General features: G+C 38.2%; 1 protein-coding gene across 3 annotated transcripts; it reads right to left on the bottom strand.

Annotated features, from left to right (window-relative positions):
- Nucleotides 1-68: 68 nt before the first annotated feature.
- Nucleotides 69-19,914, bottom strand: smad5 (SMAD family member 5). Of its 3 annotated transcripts, none has more exons than XM_030145541.1 (7): nucleotides 19,660-19,914; nucleotides 13,062-13,940; nucleotides 10,292-10,600; nucleotides 8,187-8,294; nucleotides 5,891-6,112; nucleotides 5,552-5,808; nucleotides 69-1,149 (listed from the first exon to the last, which is right to left on the bottom strand). In XM_030145541.1, the coding sequence occupies exons 2-7, from the start codon at nucleotides 13,462-13,464 to the stop codon at nucleotides 1,006-1,008; spliced, it is 1,443 nt and encodes a 480-aa protein (XP_030001401.1). In that variant the 5' UTR covers nucleotides 13,465-13,940; nucleotides 19,660-19,914; the 3' UTR covers nucleotides 69-1,005. The 3 variants fall into 3 exon arrangements, with proteins under 3 accessions (XP_030001401.1, XP_030001400.1, XP_030001402.1); XM_030145540.1 differs by lacking the exon at nucleotides 19,660-19,914 and adding an exon at nucleotides 19,140-19,351; XM_030145542.1 differs by lacking the exon at nucleotides 19,660-19,914 and adding an exon at nucleotides 18,912-18,968.
- Between the last annotated feature and the right edge of the window lie 940 nt (nucleotides 19,915-20,854).

Below are 20,854 nucleotides of genomic sequence, written 5' to 3'. Positions count from 1 at the left end.
TATTTTCTTAGCATGTTGTAATGTAAAACTAAAAGATTTAAGAGCACGAGCACACAAAAGCCAAAAAAAACAATTGTTATCAAATATCCTGTTTATTTAATTGAGCTAATGAAGTCAATTATCTATCAAGGTAATGCCTTGGTACCCACGCCAAAATTCAATATGCCTCCAAAATCCATGAGCGCACAATGATGTTAATACAGTGAGTATGGAAAATACAGTCACTCTTACTTGAACTCGAAAGTACAAACAAGAATCAATAATGATGTCCATTGTCTGATTATATAATCAATGACTACTTCTATTGCAATAGTTGTAACATTCACAATGTTGTTAGCTTATGGCATGTTAAAACTTGTTCAGTGATTGATCTCCCATATAAAAAAAACCAAAAAACTATCAGGTTGGCATACATAAACTTTCATGATAAGGCAGTAGCTCAGTGTTCATTTCTAGCAGTAAAGACTATAAAAAGAAAGCATTTGTTATATCTCAGCCTAATGGTAAACATATGTGTCTATATCTTAACTGTAAATATCGGACACTGAGACAATGTAAGAAAAGTGTTCGGCAAAATTCCAATTTGTCTGTCGGACATAAGGCAAAGTAGTGACACAGTAATGCTTCATTCAAAACTACAAGTACAGAGAAATAAAACCATCTGCAAAAAAAAAACAAAAAACAAAAAAACTTGATGCAAAAAATTAACATTTGACAGATTCCAGCTTGACAATGGAGCCGTCAGTTGTTGTTGCATTGCCAAGCAGTAGTGTGTCTGTGTCGTTCCTGCTACTTGGGCGTTCCTTATTCTTCTCTCCCCAGGTGTTTGCTTGTCATGTTTACTCCCTTCCCAAAGTTTAGTGTAAACAGTTCAGCCATTAAGACCACTTAAATTACAAAAAAAAAAGAAAAAAAAAAAGAAAAATCACTGAGGGGGGAAAAGATAAGTAAAAAGAAGAAAAGAAAATGTAGAGGATTAGGGACCACGCTCCCCCAAGTCCACCATTAGGACACAGAGGAGATGGGGTTAAGAGGGGAACCCATCTGTGTTAGGACCTTGTCCAGCCACTGGAGGGGTCCATGCAGGTGCACTTCGATCCAGCAGGGGGTGCTAGTGACGTCCTGTCGGTGGTACTCTGCTCCCCAGCCCTGAGAAAAGGTCAAATATTCAGTGACGTTAACTCATGTCTACCATACAGTAAAAGACTTTACCTTTAGATGTGAGAGTGGGTCACACAGCAGTTTGTTCAATCTGTCACAGATCAAGGGATTTAACCTTCTAGGCTGTATGCTGGCCATTTGTGTCCAGTTTGTTTTTTTATTTCAACTTCAACTCTTCAAACATTATATACTGTATACATCTGAAATTGTACAACTTGACTATCATGGCCATTTTTGACCAACTAAAATGAATGAAAACTACATTTAATTGCTCATAATTTACAGAATTAAATCATATAATTGGCTTTCATTCTAAACTCAACAACTGAAAATTGCACATTTGGAAATCTTTAAATGTTCTACCAAAATATTAATTTCTGACCAAGTTCGAACTTTCATGCAATTTCCAATAGGGGAGTATGATGGATTACTTCACTCCAATGGAGTGAATGAATGACAATTTTGTGATCTTACGGATGTCTGATAAAAATTTGTGTTTATACATAAAAAAATTGCAAAGACAAGAAATTCCAACAAAAATCTAAGCATATTGCAAATGCCTCAGAGTTGCCGTCAATTTCTGTTGAGTCTCCTTGGCAACCTTGGCTTTGGTGCACATGTTGACAGTACCTGTAGCTTTATTCTTTTCACTGAAAAATGTCACACACACCCAAATATTATTTTTAATATCTCATAAATACGTAAAAAAAAAAATAATGGGCCATCTCTCCAAGGTCAAAGAGACAGCTGCAGGAAAATAAAAAAACTCTGGCATTGTTTATAAATCTGTCGTGGAGTTCATGCAGGTGCTGTCCACAGTAATAGTACGCCAAACAGCTCCCACATCATCTTTTCTCTGAGAAGATGGCAAGAAAGCACAGCTTCGAGCATGCAAGATGAAGAGAAATCCTCTGCACTTCAAGAAGAGACATCTTGCACCCAAGATGAGGGGATATCCTCCTCAGAGAACGACAGCATCACCACTGAAGGTGAAGAGTACCAGCCAGTGCCTGATTCCTCTTCCTCAGGGGGTTAGGACCATACAGTCCGATCTCTTGTGATGGGAAAATCATGTGGTTTCTCACTAGGGGTGTAAGAAAATATCGGTTCCGCAATATATCGTGATAGTTCATTTCACAATACTATATCGATATTAAAAAGTACTGCATCGATATTTTTAGGTATTTATTCAAATGCAGATAATGTGGAGGTTCTTTTTTTTTTTCTTTTTCGTTATATTTTATTTATTATTATTTAACAGCCTTATTAAAAAATGTTAGTTCCTTTGTTGGGATTGCAGAAAAATAATGTTATGATGTTAGTTATGAACTAATAGAATATGAACATTTGAGCTGGATCTTAAAACTAATGTCTGTAAAATATAATTTCAGTTTTAACACAAGAAAATTTTGTGATACAGCATTAGATCCTGTTGTGATCAAATAAAAATGTGTTTAGTATTTGTACATATTTCTGGTGTAATTCTATTCTTCCAGGAAATAATCTTTTAAAAAGAAACAAAACCAATAAAAAATTTTAACAGTATCGTGATATATCGTATCGTGATCCTAGTATTGTGATTTGTATCGTATCACCAGATTCTTGCCAATACGCACCCCTATTTCTCACTGCTGCACTAGAATCCAGAACACACTGGTACCCCCAAAGCCCACTACGTATGAAGTCGCCTGCATGAGCAACCTGAGGTCTGCGCCTCCCACACAAATCTGCACGGGAGATGAAGTTGTGATGATTGGGGGCATGTGAATGAAGCGGAGACGAGACCCTACATCAGGATCCTGACTCTAGTTGGTATCTACTGATCGAGACGTGAAGCAGCACGTGGCATGTGGGATGACAAGATAGTATGGACCATATTTCCTGCTATGATCCCCCTTAACCACTATGCTCAGACCAGCACAAACATCTGGTTTGATGCCAGGATCACCCGCCCAGGATGCTTCAGGGACAATGAAGCTTATGGGGAATCCTGTGGGTAAACTGTGCATCATCATCATCATCATCATCATGATTCTAAATTTATACAATGAAATGGCAAATATTTTTTGTCTACGAACATGCTAAATCTGAGTTTTTAAATATTTTTTCTGTCACTGCATGAAAAGTGATGATGAATGAAAAATCAGATTCTGCTAATTAATGACATACATACATTTAGTTGCAATGATGGTTAAAAAGTAATAATCAGGTAGCATGTACCATTTGATTAAAAAAAAAAGTGATTTTATGTTTTTTCTCCCTTTATAAATCATTAGCATTATCCATTTAAAGGGCTAAAAATCTGAATTTGCAATGACATTTTGGTTTTCGTAACCAGTATTGATACAAATTTTTAAAAAAAAAAAACAAGTTGTAAAAATGGAAAAATCTTTAAATATATACCAATTCTATAGTATTTTGTGAATGCAACAGTAGGTGGCCATTTTTGTCCACGAACATGCCAAGTGGGAGTTTTACCTAATTTTCTTTCTCTGCACAAAAACAACAATGCATAATATTTAGTGGTGTTGTTAATCAGTTTCATATTTCAGACTGTGCTATTAATAATACAAGAAAAATCAGAAGCACAGACTATTTAAATGGTCTTTTTTGAAGTTGTTTTCTAACAAATGCATCGTGCAAACAAACTGCCATTTGAAGGGTTAAAAATAAAAGGAATAGAAATTTTATAGTTATGACAAAAACTGACGTTAGTTAAAAACTTTATGTAGTAAAAGTAGCAAAAAAAACCTAACTCTTCTTGGTCATTTTTGGCTGCAGACGGGCTGAGTGGATAATGATTCTGAAGAAACCCAGAGGGTTAAGTGAGAAGATTTATAGATCCTGGAAATCTCACTACTGCACGACTTAAGCTAGATTCCTTTTGATTTGTCTTCACTGTACTTAACTACAGAACACAGTATTTAAATGAGCAAACAATCCTACCTACTGAGGGCACTAAAACTCCAGTATAACTATATATGGAAAAGTGGGTAAACTACTGCGCACTTCCCTCTAAATGACAAAACTACTTTCTGCCACAACACATATCTGTGCCTGCTGTGACATGGAATAAATCTGCAATTATTCAGGAATGAAACATGTTGTTTTGGTTTGTTAGACATGATATAAATATCATGTCATCACAAGATGTCATGTAAATGAAGCTAGGATATTTTTTTTGAGTTACCTCCAAGTGACAAGTGCAGTGTTGCAGTTTCTATTATTTAGATCTTTTATTGTGACAAGTAATGACAGAGGTACGGCTGTGTATTGGCAAGAATCTAGCGATACGATACAAATCACAATACTAGGATCACTACACGATTTACCACGATATATCATGATACTGTTAAAAAGGCAATTTTTTGATTCTTTTTAAAAAATGATTATTTCCTTGAAGAATTGAATTACAGCAGAAATATGCACAAATACTAAACAAATTTTTATTTGATCAGAACAGGATTTTCCTGTGTTAAAACTTAAATTATGTTTTACAGACATTACAGATTAAGATCCTGCTCAAATGTTCATATTCTATTAGTTCAGAACTAACATCATAACATTATTTTTCTGCAATCCCAACAAAGGAACTAACATTATTTAATAAAAGAGTGTTAAATAATAATAAAGAAAATATGAAAAAAAGAAAAACAAAAACAAAAATGAACCTCCACAATATCTGCATTTGAATAAATACCTAAAAATATCAATGCAGTACTTTTTAATATCGATACAGTATTGTGAAATGAAATATCGTGATATATTGCAGAACCAATATTTTCTTACACCCCTAGACAGAGGTGGTAGATCTATAATGCACAAGTATGAGTTTCCTCCTATTGTTTTGATTAAGATGCTTGACTTTTATAAAAATAGAATTTACAAACCTGAAACCACTACCCACTTGACATAGATAATGATAGTCTCTAGCAAGTTAAATTATGTAAGTAGCCTTTACTATACTTACATAAAGCACCAACTGATTTGCTCAGATATCATCAAGTATTCATTGTTGTTCAATGAAACATCTTAATATGTTTATAGACAATGCCAAGTCAAGAGGTTATTTTTTTTATGTTGTAAAAAAGCTTTGAGGGGAAAAAATGTACTAAGAATGTAAATACTCAAAAAAAAAAAATGACAGACAGAAGTTAAATCATAGTTAACGATGGTAAATAGATGTATTGTTGTATGTTCTCAAACTGTTTTGAGTATGTGAAAATAAGACAAGCTAAAAAACATCTTAAGAAAATGGGGACCAAAAAAGTACTTTGGGGAGCATACAAAGCAACAGTATTAGTATGAAACATTTTTGGTGATACCCAGTCTTACAAGACTGTGCTTTGTGCCGTCCCTTTGGTCCCATTCATGCTCATCCAGACTTTACCTTAACAAAGCTCATCCTGATGGTGCACATCTTGGTAAGTTCATAGACGGCCTCAAAGCCATGGTTCACTGACTGGGCAAGAAGCTGAGCAAACTCCTGGTTGTTGAAGATCTTAAGGCTACATCCACTGGGGATCTTGCACACTGTGGTGGGGTGGAAGCCATGATGGTAATTACAGTTACGGCTCTGGACAAAAATGCTGGTGTCACTAAGGCACTCTGCGTACACCTCTCCTCCCACATAGTACAGGTGCACTCCTGGGAATCAGACAAAGACAGCCCACAATTAATCAGACAAACAAACAGAACATGTGTGTCCTGTTGTGTGACTTCATCATACCTTTGCCGATGTGTCTGCGGGTGTTTTCGATTGTTGAGTTGCGGTTGACATTAGACAGGAGTCCGAGGCAGAAGCGGTTCTTATTGTTTGACGGGTCAGTGAAGCCGTCCACGAGCACGCTGGTTGATGAGGCGTGGTAAGCCTCACCTACACGATTGTTGAGTTCATAGTAGACAATCGAGCACCAGTGACTTGGCTCCTCGTACTCAACTGGTTGCACATCTGTGAAATGGCATAAGAGATCAGATAAGAACCAAGTCTATAAATGGCATCTACAAACGTAAGGACGGTTTTAGACACTTCAGGATGTACATAATGGAGAAAATTGTGAGGTGTTGTACTGCTGTGCATTAGTCTGTACTGTATGCATTTGTCACTAGTGCACATGTGTGACTGACAATAAATGCAACATGAAGCCCTCATAGGTCTGACATACAACAGACAGGCTGAGTGAAGCAACAGGACTTTAATACAAAATGTCCTGCACATTAGGTACACTAATATTTTCTAAGCAATAAAACCTTGTAAAGATTTTATGAAAACACCACTGGCTGGGATTAATTTATAACTTGGGTCAATAAACACTGAATGTAATTAGAATTCTACGTACTTGCTGTTAACTGCTGTTTGATATTAATTCACTGTCTAGCCTAAAGGTTTTATTACACCTATTTAATTACTTGTATTAACATTTGTTTTAATAGGGTTGTGTTCATTAGCTTTGGTAACCTTGTCTAGCACATCTTAAAGATTAAACACCAGTGATGTGTGGATCAGACACCAAATTATAAATGTCTGAAGGGAACAGTCTTTAATTATTGGAAAAAACCTAGCAGGTGTTTAGGGCATTAATGAATACCTTGGGGGAGGAGAAGTCGAATTACACAACAGTGACGATAATGATAACTGGCACAGGTTCTGCTCACTCCCCAAACCACTTTTTGTTTCTCATTTTGATTACGGACTTGGTGGAGTTATTTTTATAGTTCTCGGACTGAATTTAAAATCAAGACGTTCTCTATATATGGAGGTTAATGATGAGACTCACTTTTCCCAGAGATATCACTGAGCTGAACGTTTATTATAGTTGGACATTTTTCATTAGCTTGTATTCTTATTGATCAGTTCAGTTTTGTCTTCGACATCAGTTTACGTTCATTTTGAGGACTTGATTTGTTTTAGTAACTTTTTCTAGGCGTTACAGCATTAACCAGTTTCAGAAAACTTTACATGAAGCATTTTTAGAATTTTCCACAAATGGTGTGCACATGTGGAATTGTAGACACCATCTGTAACCAAATTAACCTACTGTTTCACCTTTGAACATGCATTCAATGCATGGAATTATTTCCATAGTTTTCCGATCTTTTTTGTTTAAGTAATAGATTAACCATCAACAATACCTTATAGTGTATAAAAATGTGGCTAACTTTTTTTAATAACCACCACTGTGGTGGATTATTAAAGTTTTGAAACATTTATTACTTTAAATTTGGAATTGTAGTCTAGGTCAGGTCTGTTTTTCTTTTGTTTTATCTGTTTTTCTTTTGTCTTGGTCTGGCCTCTTGCCAGGTCATCATTGTAAATGAGAAGCTGTTCTCAATTGATTTTACCTGGTAAAATAAAGTACTACTACTAATAAAAATGATAATAAAAATGATTTCATAGTGCATAAGTAGTTTAGTTTTATTTTGACAAACTCACTGGAATAAATTCAGTCAAAAACCATCAAAACTTTAGCCCTATTCAGACAGTATCATTTACATTACATTCTTAATTTAGAATTGTACAGCATTTCATAGCCAAATAAAGGGGGAAAAAAAAGAATATTAATCAAGAAAACGCTCAACAAATTAAGTAACAATGAAAACAATTGTGTATTGCAGCCTAACTCAAATACGACCACATAATAGTTGTGGAATAACCAAGTTCTGGATCATCTTCTGTGGCAGAGCACTTAGACCAGCGTTTCCCAACCTTTAATGGCTCATGACCCCATTTTAACGTCACAAATTTCTGGCGAACCCCAAACATTCAAAGACATTCATAAACAGTACACCACATATTTTTTATTAGTACGTTTTTGTTTCCTGGATAAAGCGGAAGATTATGGATAGATGGACTTTTTTTTTTTTAATCAATTACTAGAGATTTCAGGCAACCCCACATGGGATCCTGACCCTAAGGTTGAAAAACACTGACTTAGACCCTTAAGTCCCTTTCTGTGGTGTTTCTGGGTTAATCAATCTAGTGTTACTGAGAATGTGCATTAGTGTAGCTTCTCCACAACTTGTACCTCCTCTGGGCATGTTCTGCTGCACCAGGCTGCTGCTGGTCTCCATGGACTGGCTCTCCTGGCCCAGCTGCTCATCAGGGGGCATGTAGGCTGGGGGTGGGGTGTCAGCTGAGACAGAGAAGAGAGCAGTTAGAAAAGGATGAGACCAGTTGTTGCTGCTGGCAAATGGTCTCACACACTCTCTCTCTCACACACACACACACACACACACACACACACAGAACAATCAGCACAGGATCAGGAGCTGTTGCCCCAGAAACAGTGTCAGTTTTCACATTTCCCTCACTTGCTTAGCCGCATGCAAACCCATTCCCGACAGAGATGCAATATGAGCTTTTCAGCCATGAATTGAGGTGCAGAGTAATAAACAATACCCCCCCCGACACACACACACACACACACACACACACACACACACACACACACACTGCACTAAAAAGAATAAATAGTTATGATGCTGGTGTTTGGACAATGACGACCTGGGCTTTTCTGTACTAATACACTCCAACCCTAAAATCCTAGATTGCCATTAAAAACACTTTCTGCCTGGCTGCCTGGAACCATCGGATGTGTCAGCAGATCTGAACTGGAGCAGACTACTATTGTAGTAACCAGACACACACAGCAGTAGTCACTTCTAAACACCAAGTATAATCCAAATAGTTAAGAGGTTTCTCTCTGTTACACCAAGGCTGCTGAACAGGACATAGAGGAATGTTTCAGTTAGCAGTTTTTCTTAATCTTCGCTATCTTCCATCCATTTGGTCTCTAGTCAATAACAATAGGGGGAAAGACCGCTTGGTCCACTGAGTTAGTGCCTTGACAGCTGCCAGCAGCCCTGGCTCTGGCACACACTGCTTAGCTGGCACTTCCTTTGTTCTCATTTAGGGGTGCAGCTCAGTTTGGGTGAATATAATAACTTGACCTGGTTAGCAGTGCTAAGTTGTACAATATTACTCATTACCATCTACAGTATTATGGGTATCATAAATAGCTTTAGACCAGACACATTGTTAAGCCTCAGCATCTAAAGACCACAGCCCTGAATTTTTAGGAAGATTCCCAGATCTCTCTCTCCCTCACCATTTTACCTTAATAAAATAAAATCTCACACCAAATAAGGGGAAACCTTAAAGCCAGTCCACGACATACTGTTACATGGTAATAGTTTAAGTTATCATTTCCCTGTGCAGGGAACATAGCACACACAGATTTTTTGTAGTGCCAATCCCAGGGGAAAGGACCACATCTCCAAAATAAGGCTGGGGGGGGGGGGGGGGAGAGAAGTATCTTAAACTTGTAACACCACCATCTTTTTTTTTTTTTTCTTTTTCTCTGTAATTATCTACCACTGGCCACTCCCATAGACTTTAACATTAAACTATCTAATACCTGTTTGAGCTTTATACTTGTCCTTGTTAATAAGATCTCATAACAAACAGAAGACGTTGAAGACACTTGTTTTAGAAAACAGCATTCAATTGTTTATTTTTTTCCTGAGGAACTCTGGGCTGCATTTCATCATCTCTGGTTTTTACATTGTTACTGTTTCATAAGTTACATCCAGTAACATAAAACCTCCAAATCCAGCAGTTAGAATAGAATAAAGTGTTGTTGCTGTGGATAAAGAACAACACCCTGCCACATTGGTGTGGACTGGCACATTTTCAGACTGACTGAAGTCCTATGCTTTGCAAGTAGCTGCAAGTCTTCTGCTCAACTCATTGTGAATCTCTGGACTGAACTCTATTGTTTTTAACAATATTTAATTGTCAGGGGAAAAAAAAATCCACAAATTTCAAGGCTGGACTAAACCACCAAAGTTTCGAGAGCCTAACAACATATGGTTTCAACTTCCAGCTGAGTCATAAAGGACTAATATTCACTGAAGAAATGTTTATCAGAGTGTTAGAAATTATATCAATCAGAAGCTTGAATTAAGTACACATTTTACCTACTACACTCTTTCAGAAACATCAGTGGAGAAACATGTTGATTAACTGATAGTATGGTGAGTGTCTTGTTGGCTAAATGACAGCAACAGTGTAGAAAAACAATAGTCTGGCATGCTGCCCAGGGTCAGGTACTGAATGTATGTGGCGTACCTGGGAGCTGGAATGGACTGGAGGGCCCTGAGCTGGCAGGAGAGTTGGGGTAAGTACCACTGCTGGCCGGAGAGGGGGGATAAGGCGAGTTGGGAGAGATGGGAAAAGAACCCCCTCCTCCGCCGCCGCCGCCGCCACCACCACCACCACCAGTGCTGCTGCTCCCACTGTGTGGCTGCTGGAAGGACTCTGGGAAGGTGGCGTTCAGGGGCATGTGAGGCTCATTGTGAGTGAGGTTGCGGAACTGCACGAGCAAGCTGTGCTGTGGGTTGAACTCGCTGTGCCGTGGTACCAGAACAGGAGGGAGCACTGGAGGGAGACACGAAAAGGAAACTGAATGAAATGAATAAAAATGCAAAGCACACAATGATCATTTGGAAACAAACAACTTATATGTGAAACTAATAACTCATATGTGATGAAACCTCTGAACATTTCTGATGAATAACCCTTGTTGTGTGTAGTTTTTCTTTAAGTGAGGGATTAAGCAGTGATGATTTTAAGGACCAGTATTGTGAGCAGAGGGAGGAAAAAAAATATCACACTCCTACAAATATCAAATCAAAAATTCTTGAATTTCAAACTGTCTCGTTTTACCATCCGATTTTGTCTTATGACTAATTTGAAACTGTTTGGAGTCCTAAAATTTCACTCAGGACCAAAAAGCGGACTTTAAACTGCCAAGAAATGATTTGATATTTATAATTATTATTGTTAGAGCTAGGCAATATGTGTAAAAATGTTCTAGGTTTAAACTAGAATAAATATTTAGTCACTGAAAGACCACAATGGATCTGAAAACTGGGAAAAATTTTAATGGAAAATAAAAAAAAAAAATGCTCATGTTGTAGAAAAGTTTTTTGTTTGTTTGTAAATTGTGAGCTTTATTAGCGCTTTAATAACAGATCATTAATAACATTTCCAAATCATTGCCAGCTTTAAAACTGTCACAATCAAAAGCTGGATGATAATGCCCACAAGAGTAGCCTAAATGTCTGACTATATGTCCCCATGTGTCTTACAAATGCAGATTACTCATTTATGTGTGCACTTATTTATGTATCAGCATCATCAAGGCCTAACAACTGGTAACAACTGAATTGTTTTGAATATGGAAAAAATGTCTGATCATTTGAAAGCAAATTCAATACTTGAAGAAAAAATCTCATCAATCTCATGTGTGTCAGTGGATACATTTTAGACATTTTTATTAAAATTATTTTTACAAACAACTTAGCAAAAACTCATTAAATAGGTATGGTTTTTGTTATGAAATTGCTTCGCATTTACAAAACTACCAAGGAGCTGAAAACAAAGTTTGTACCATTAAGTGTAATTTTGTTTCAGTTAAAATGGACAATTTGGACTGAAAAAAGTATTGTTCAGAAACTAGTACTAAAGCCAAGGTATCAGTAGTTAATATTCCTGAATAATACCCAGCCCTAACCATGTTGTAGTTTCACTGTTTTCAAACACAGCCAGTATCTGTCACAAAAATATTCTGAATTCCTGGGAAAAACAAAAAACAAAACAAAAACAATTTAGACCTTGGTAAAAAGCAGTCACAAAGGTCATCCCTTATTTTTTATTTTCAACTAAAAGAAATGTGTGGTCCCCCAGCCTTGATTTTCATTTGTTGACTGTAAGTGCCGTGGCTCCAAGGATGTCCCTCCAAAACTACTGGGTGAGTTGTGCCTCAAACAGTATGACTTTTGGTCTGAGTGGGCAACGTGATACTTGTCCTTGAACCAGTCAATACATAGAAGTAAGTCAGCCTGGTTTGAGTAGTGGCCGCCCCCTCAGAGTCATCAGTGAGTGGATGTGATGTTTATGAGTGACACGGGGAGGGAGAGAGAGAGAAAGTGCTGGGAATTTAGTCTGAGTGCTTTATGCATTTAGTAAGGCACTGGCTGATACCACACCCCATCTGGAGTGCCTCAGGCACATAATCTAATAAGACTCCAAAAGAGCTAGTGATATTGATTTTCTGTGAAATGGAGGGGGTGGGCAAGATATGGCCGTGTGATGACAGCCTCCTGACCTTTGGAGATTTGTTTACCAGCTCCACATTCTACTCAGAGGTGGAGCAAAGGGATGTGCACAACGGCAATTTGAACTTTAATTTTAAAAACATTTTTTAGCCTGAAATGTTTTATAAAAAGGAACAATTCTGTCTTTTTTTTAGTCTCTAAACTCAAAAATTATGAAGCAAATGTGGAAAGGTGGCATCAAAGGAAAACATTAATCCATTAACCATCCATTAAAACATATTTGATGACTTCCTCTTCCACATTCCAAGACAAATTAAAAAAAAAAAAAAAAAAAATATGCAAATTAAAACTACAGCAAATTTGTCAAGCAAATTTAAAAAGCCAATACAATAACAATATTGGTTGCTGGAAAGAGATCACAGCTAATTAATCGATCAATGTTTTTCTTCTTTTCACCCATTACTACAACCACCACCATTAGTACTTCTTCTATTTAGTTAATTTCCCACTATTCTGTTAAACAATTCCATCAGTTTGAGTAATTTTTATAAGACCAATGCTCTCAGCTTCTTAGATCTTAAAATTTTATGATTTGTTGATTCTCTCCTCCATGACAGAAAATTAAAAGCTTTGGTTTATGGATCAAAGAAGATATTTGACGACATTATCTTTGACTCATCTGATAATGTGTAACCAAATAACTAATTTAGACAATAGCAGGTTAATGACGGTACGTGAGTAAGTATTTGTTGGAAGAAGTGTTAGTGCACCCTACATACCAGGACTCTCCACTCTCTTGTAGTGATATGGGTTGATGCAGACCTCCTTCTGTTTGGAGCCAAATGGATACTCGCACACATCCAGGGGCTTCAGCTCATGATGCGACTGGAGGTCAGGCCAACGCCACACTCTGCAGTAGATGACATGGGGCAGGCCTTTCCTGTGGGACACCTGTAACCGGCCATCCAGAGATCTTGGAATGGTAACGCACTTGCTGGGCTGTCCGGGGCAGCTAAGGGCTTTCTCCAGGTCCTCCATGGCACCCTTCTTCTTTTTCAGCTTCTTCACTAGTGCATCCACTGCCTTTTCAGCCCATTTCTCTTCCTCATCTCCCTGCTTCCAGCCGAGGAGCCTCTTCACTGCTGGGCTCGTGAAGGAAAAGAGACTGGACATGGAAGTCATGCTGAAGCTGGTACAAGGTCTGGACAGTCCAAGGAGACAATACTAATCTGACTACGGCCACCACAAGTCCTTAATTATCTCCAACTACAGTTAGCAGCCTAAGATGGTGCTCTGAAGGTGTGGTCAACAGTAGAAGTGTTTGAGAGACTGAGAGGCCGACAGAGATGAGGGGTGGGGTAGGGTAGAGGAGGCTTTAGCCTTGTCTGACCAAGGACAGGAAGCGGGGGAGGGAGGGGAGTCAGCAAGCAGGACGCAGCTGCTGCTGCTCAGGAAGAGCCCTGCAGCAAGCTGTCCAGAGCTGGGTCACCACTACTGATGGAGAGGGGGTGTAGTGTGCACACAACTAAAGGCGGGACTGCAGTAGGTCGCACTGGTGCAAGATGACAGACTAAGAAAAAGGAAGTGAACGATTCTCCTCAGCTGCTGCCTGCTCCTCTTCAACCAATGCACACACAGGGTTTTAGTCTTTCACCATTCTGCAAAGAGATAGACACATTCATTACTTTATGAACCACAAAAAGAAAGATACATCAATTAGCTGTCAACTCAGATTCAATACCAATAATCAAGATGATCAATTAATCAGTTTGAGTCAATTAAAATTTTAAAAAGTTTAAATTCTCTGATTTCTTCAAAATTGGAATATTTTTCCAATTTCTTTTGTCTCGACAGAAAACTGAATATGATTTAAGATGTTTCATTGTGGGCTTTGGAAAGACTCATCAATAAGACCAAGAAACTAATCAATTTGGGCTGTGTAGTATATTGAATCAATTCAATAAGCAGAGTTTTTGCTTTTTAATAGATGTGAAAAATAAATAAATTGTAAAGTAGGGATGTAACAATTACTGGTATAATGATAAGCTGCGGTAAAATTCCCAACAGTATTACCTTTTCAAATTGTAATTATCATTAAAACCGTGTTAAATTACCACACTTTGAAAAACTCATGGTGATACTGCTCATTTCCTGGAGAAGCAGCAGCACACCAGGCGTCCATGTGCAGTTTACAATGTTTGGCCTCTGAAAACATGGCGGAGGGCCACCGCACGGACAGTGCCCTGGAGATTTTCCCCCCCACGTAGCCAGGGATTTTTGAGAATGGACTTTTCTCTGCATTTGTCCCTATCATTTACACGACAAAGTCACGTGAGGATACAGTTTAGAAGAAGAGGATGGAGCTGACAAGTGAAGTTACAAGGATTAAATGAGAAAAAAAGGACGTTTGGTAGCAAATGTTAGCATCTTAGCTAATTAGCGCCCACTACATATACGTAACAGGATCTTTGTGTATTTATTTGATATAAAAGAAGGCTTTTATGAGGTATTTCCACATTGTCATACTTCATATTTTGTTTCTTTTATGTGTTCATCCTTTATCTGTTCTGTCCAGTTCAGTAGAAGGTAAATGAAGTCATAATTTACATCTGCGCACAGCAGTCTTCATGAACTAAAAACAAAACGTGATTGAAAAACAGATCGCAGCTGTTAACGACTACAGAACTAACACGGTTCGACTCAGAGTTCAAACCTTTTTTCACCCCCTCTGTCATATCAGAAAAGCAGTTTATGATGCTAAAAAAAAGTCACCGGCTCATCCATCCGCATTGTATTTTATTTCATTGGTTACACATCTCACACATGGAACCAGGAAAACCACATCTCCACAGGTTCATAATGGAAGTAACGTTTCATTGTCATTCTTTTCAGGATTCTGATTGGTTAATGGTACTCGATCGTCCCATTACACTGCCATCTACAGGCCTGGCCTGCTCATTACAGTATAGATATACAGGGCCGAAGAAACAGAGTTTTCTGAAAAAGATCATGTCTGCACAACGTTTTTGTTTTTGTTTTTTAAACGGAGAGGGGGAAATCTCCATTTTCAAAATACCCAGCTACGTACAAACGTAGATAATGTTTCTGGCATATTACTTTGTTTGAAATGGTAGTGTTACTTTTATATGCACATTTAATTTCTAGATCAGGTCCATGAAACAGTGCAAGTGTTCTTTCTGTACCAGTTCTTAAACCTGTAAGACTAGATCTGGTCTTGAGCGCTGAATGTAAAGTATTATTAGTTCTCATTTACAATTTGCACAAAGTGCAGTCATCTCTTATGATCATAAGGTGCCATCTTTAATGCACATTTGTATGCTTGATGTTTACATGTTAATATTTCAATGTTTCTGCCAACAGAAAGTACATTTTGCATGTTATTTTATTTATTCATTTATTTTTCAAAATAAAACTTGGTTAAATTATTTCAGTGTGTGTATTAGTACTTTTTGAACATTTTGAGCGCATTTCAACAATACCATGATAATAATGAGAACAGTGATAATTTTGATTACAATAACTGTGATATGAAATTTTCTTATCGTTACATCCCTACTGTAAAGTTATTACTTAATAGAGATTTATAAGATGTTTCTCTAATGATTCTCCAGTGAAAAGAGGTACTTTGTTATATTCTTATTTTAGCACCAATCACTGCTTTTTGGTCATGTTCCTTGTTGATTCTGCAGAGAAAATTGGAATTCAGTCAGAAATCATCCATAACACTGGGCAATCTTTTTGAATCAAGATTTGTTTGCTTAGACTCAGCTCACTGTGATAAAAATGTTAATTTGTCAGGCGAGGGCATAATTAAAACTAGAGGACCACTAGTAGTGGATCTTTAAAAACTGTCATTATAATACTAGACTGGAGCAGGAAAAAGCTGAAACATTAAAACTTTATAAGAAAGTGGATAACTGTTGAACTGAATGTTTAAGTCAAAATACCCAAACAAATCTTAATCATCCAACACAAATTTATACTCAAATTTGGAACTGAATATCACACCAAGTATAAAAAAGGCAAGATGGGAATCATTTTTATCTTTTAAGCTATCATTTTTCTTCACATTCAGTATTTCCAGTTTAGAATCCCAATTCTCCAAACAGCATCATTACTGAAAACTTATGCCAACAGTTTCCAAGAAGAATCTGATTAAAGCGGCATATGACTTACATCACAAATTTTTCAACAAATCTGTAAAACCTGAGGCATAGCCTAAGTATCATGAATCTGTTAGTCTTTCTGTGATTGCTCACCTGAATGTCTTTCCTCATAGTCAACAATTTCTAAGTGTACGCCACCAAAAACAATCCATTTCTTTATAAACAGAGCCGGTAGGTCACTCTGTTTTTTGTTTTTTTTTTTTAAATTTGTCGCAACATGCATTGTGGGAAGCGAAGCTCCAGCCATGCATTTCCTGCCAGGCCGCTGCAACCATAATGTGGCTGCATAAACTTCCATTTCCCACAATGCATGTTGCAACAAAATTCCGAAAATGCCCGAGTGACCTACCTGCTCTGTTTGTCAACAAATGGATTGTTTTTAGTGGAGTACACTTCAAAATTGTTCACTGTGAGGGAAGAGATTCAGGTCAGTAATCACAGAAAGACCAACAGATTTGTGATACTTAGGCTACAACTCAGGTTTTACAGATTTAATGAAAAATTGGTGACAAAAGTCATACACCGCTTTAATAAAATTCCCATGTCCATAAAAAGTCTCAGTCTCACTGAGAATTGATAATTCAAATATCAGGTAGATGTTACATAAAATGTGTCATTTTAGGCTTTGAGGAAAAACATGGATCAACATTTTACACCATTTCCATCTAAATGAAAAAATAATCAACAGATTAATATGCAAAAAACACTGACACTAATGTTGCAACTCTTCAAAAAAAAATGACTCATTGTCACTTCTACACTATCACACAGTCCAAGAGAGTACACAATCAGACACTTGTGGGCTGCAGCAGCTGTTTGGGGGGCCTGTGAAACCAGCCCTCACAGAAGAGGATGTGACCACAAAGAGCCGCTTCCTCCCTCATCCCATCTCTGCCCTGATCTCTCCCTTCCAGCACACAGCTGTCCAACAGCACTGCACCCACTTCTGCAGCTCATTGTTCTGCATGCACATGAAAGCAGAGGGAAACCTCCCAAAAGTAGAACATGGAAGCAGAACACAAAAACATGATGAGCCAAGAAATGTTCTCTGTATTTCTCCATAAAACCTGAGCAGTTAGAGGGAGGTGTCAGATGTAGCTAGACTTCTTTTAGACTGGATCAACAGTGATTCATCACTTCACTGTACAGAGTGAACTACGACAGGAACAGATTTCAACACAGAGACGTGTCCAACTGGCTGAGACATGCAAAAACGTATTGTTTGATGACCGTAACATAGCTATACAGTCATTCACCCGAATGGATAAATGTAAAAACCTCTGAATGACTAATCCTTCAGACAAAACTGAGTGATAAGAGTTCACGCTGATCTTTGTGCATTCACAGGATGGGAATCTTAAAAATTAATCTCACACTAACTTACATGTTACGGGTACACTTTATAGTGGGCATGGGGGAGACCAGACATGTCTCATTTACTGATCTGAGTCAAAATTAAATGCATCTGTAATTTAAGGTGATCTGGGCTATGTTAAACAAGGGTTTACAGAGGATGTCCTCAAAACTTCAAGACTTAACAACAGCACAAATAAATACACAGAGCGCACAAACACTAATTTGCAGCATATACAATGATGTTCTAGGTCAACTCCCTAAATATAGCAGTGATGCTATTCATATGTTTTTGGACCAACATCAGATCATTGCCGTTCTGTTAATTTCAACAAAACAGAAGGTCACAGCATACTTTCATCTTTCAACACATGATAACATGTCACGTATCACTTCAAATTTAAGATTAACATGTCTTTGAAGTACTTTTCAAAGCGCCAAAACCCTAGACATCGAAAAACGAGAAAATAAAAAATGGCAAAAAGTACAAATCTTCTTAAACCTGTTGCTGATTACCCAAGCCTAGTCCTTTCCTAGATTTAGCTACCCATTGCATGACTAGTGCACCTCAATTGGTTTAGCACGTTCGGAGAAAAACCAAAAGGCGGTAAACTCTTACAAAAATCAGCACCTCAAGTTACTGTGTTTTAATCTGAGAAAATTCGTGATTAGCATGAAGTATTAGGAACAGACAATATGGAAGAACAGTTCGGCGACAAGTAGGCACCCCCCACCCAGAGAAAGACTGAAAGGGGACTAAGAAAGACACATATACAGTTACACAAATCCCTATACAGTTGTAAAAATAACTTTTTAGTGCCGCTGTGGTGGTTAAATGCACCACGAACCTGAGCCTAACACAAAACATCATTTCGGATACATTAGCTAACCTTGGTATGTAGCAAGCTAATGCAAGTTTCCTCGGGAACTTGCTAACTAGCATAGCTAGGTTAACTCTAACAGAACAAACAGTCTTTGCTAAAATTCACAGCGAACAGCATCAATGAGCAAAAATACAGTTCAAGAACTACAATTTGAGGTACTTGTACTTCTAGAATATAGTCAACTTTGTGTGATTGAGCTTTGCACCTCTTGACGACTAGCCTTGTACTTCACCTTCCTCTTCTTCCACCATTCCAGAAACTTTTTTGAACTTCTCACAACTATAGCTAACTTATGCTAGCTAGCAGTTAGCCTAGCCGTCCGAGGGAAAGTGGCGAGCCTCTGCCCAGCGCACCCCGCGGATGTAGCTAATAGTAGTCTGACTCCTTTAACATCTTTCTTTCAGGTCACTACATCAATAACAAAGTCACATACCTTTGTTAACAGTGCGCACAAGCCGCGGTAATTGTTTCCCCCGTGGATGTTGTAGGCGTAGTTTGTACGTTCTTAAGGATTTTCTCCGGTTTTTACGACATGAACTCCCCTCCGTCTCCCCATGCCGTGTTCTCCAGCTCCTGGAGACAAGTAGGCTGGGGAGGTGGAGTGCATATTAATCCGCTCGACGGAGAAACTAGAGCCTGGTTGTTGGCGTTACAGTTGGGAAAATTTGTCCTGATAAACTATTCTAGTGTAACATATACCTTCATTAGTGTTGAATATGCACGTTAAAAATAATTTACGTACACGAAATTCACACCTTTCTCCGATGCAATCGTGTGCTTTTCCTTTGCGCATTCTAGGTCAGTGAATGCACCATCTTTTCTCCACTTTTAACAGCTCTACATTATCACTGCCAGGAAACACCAAACGCAGCAGCAGGCTCTGGCCTTGTCCTGGATGTTACCGCTGCTGTTGCTTTTCCTTGGAGCTGGATGGTTGAAGTTCTTGTACTTACTTCGGGTAGTCGTGCTGCGGCTCTGGAACGTCTCCTAAGTTCGTGGCTCCAGTGAGTCTGGGCTCTGCGGGCTGCTGTCTGCTGCTGTCTTTTGTTTTCAGGCCTTTGAAGCTTTCACACTTCCTGCTTTGTTAGTTTGTTTGAAGCTTTTTAATGCAACAAAGAACTAAAATTCCTCAGCCTTTCGGTACCAGAAGTGCTACTATCCGACATGATAGTGTTCGGACCGTGAGTGTTCGGATTCCCAATTAAAGCCAAGGCACCGTCCGGCCGCTAGTGGGAGACAGAGAGCCTGTTTGGGCCTATTTATAATGTGCATGTTCAACGGAAACCTACTCATCTAAATGCATTTGTTCTGTTCACTGTTTGTTTTTTTTGGGGGGGGGGTATTATTGTTTTATAACTGGTTTAAATGATCCATGTAGTAATTTTTTGGTCATTTAAATGTATAATACACATATTTTTCACACATTAGGTTAGGTTAGTTATTGTGTGATATAGTGATTGTTTGTCTCTATATGTTCAGCCCTGCAATGAACTGGCAACTTGTCCAGGGTGTACCCTGCCTTCGCCCCTATGTAGCTGGGATAGGCTCCAAGAGACCCCCGTGACCCTAGTGAGGATAAAGGGGGTTCAGAAAATGGATGAATGAATAATAATAATAATAATAATAATAATAATAATAATAATAATAAATACACAAAAAAAATCAAATGATAGAAAAAAGAACAACTGTTGTGCCTGAAAGGGAGTAGGAAGAAGCCACTGCTTATCCAGTCCTACCCCCTGATTCCAGTCCTCAGACTGTTAGTGCTGAATCACTTGATATACAACATAAAGTAAAGTAAATTTTATTTATAGAGCACTTTTCACAGACAGAGTCACAAAGTGCTTTATCAATTCAAATCAGAATCAAATTAAGTTTACAGAGACCCAACAGAATCCTTCAGGAGCAAACACTTGTGATTGGTGACAGTGGAAGGAAAAACTTCCCTTTAACGGGCAGAAACCTCGAGCAGACCCAGACTCCTGAAGGATGGACGTCTGCCTTGACCAGTTGGGGTTAAAGAGAGAGAGAGAGAGTAAAGGAGGAGAAAAGAGAGAGCGATAGAGATATAGAGAGACTGGGGGGGGGGGGGGGGATGACACATGGAGTACGTTATGATGAATACATAGAGTGTAATCAGTTTGTGGT

The sequence above is a fragment of the Sphaeramia orbicularis genome, chromosome 10 (genome assembly GCF_902148855.1).
Source record: "Sphaeramia orbicularis chromosome 10, fSphaOr1.1, whole genome shotgun sequence".
NCBI lineage: Eukaryota > Metazoa > Chordata > Actinopteri > Kurtiformes > Apogonidae > Sphaeramia > Sphaeramia orbicularis.
This window is presented reverse-complemented; position numbering and strand designations above follow the sequence as displayed.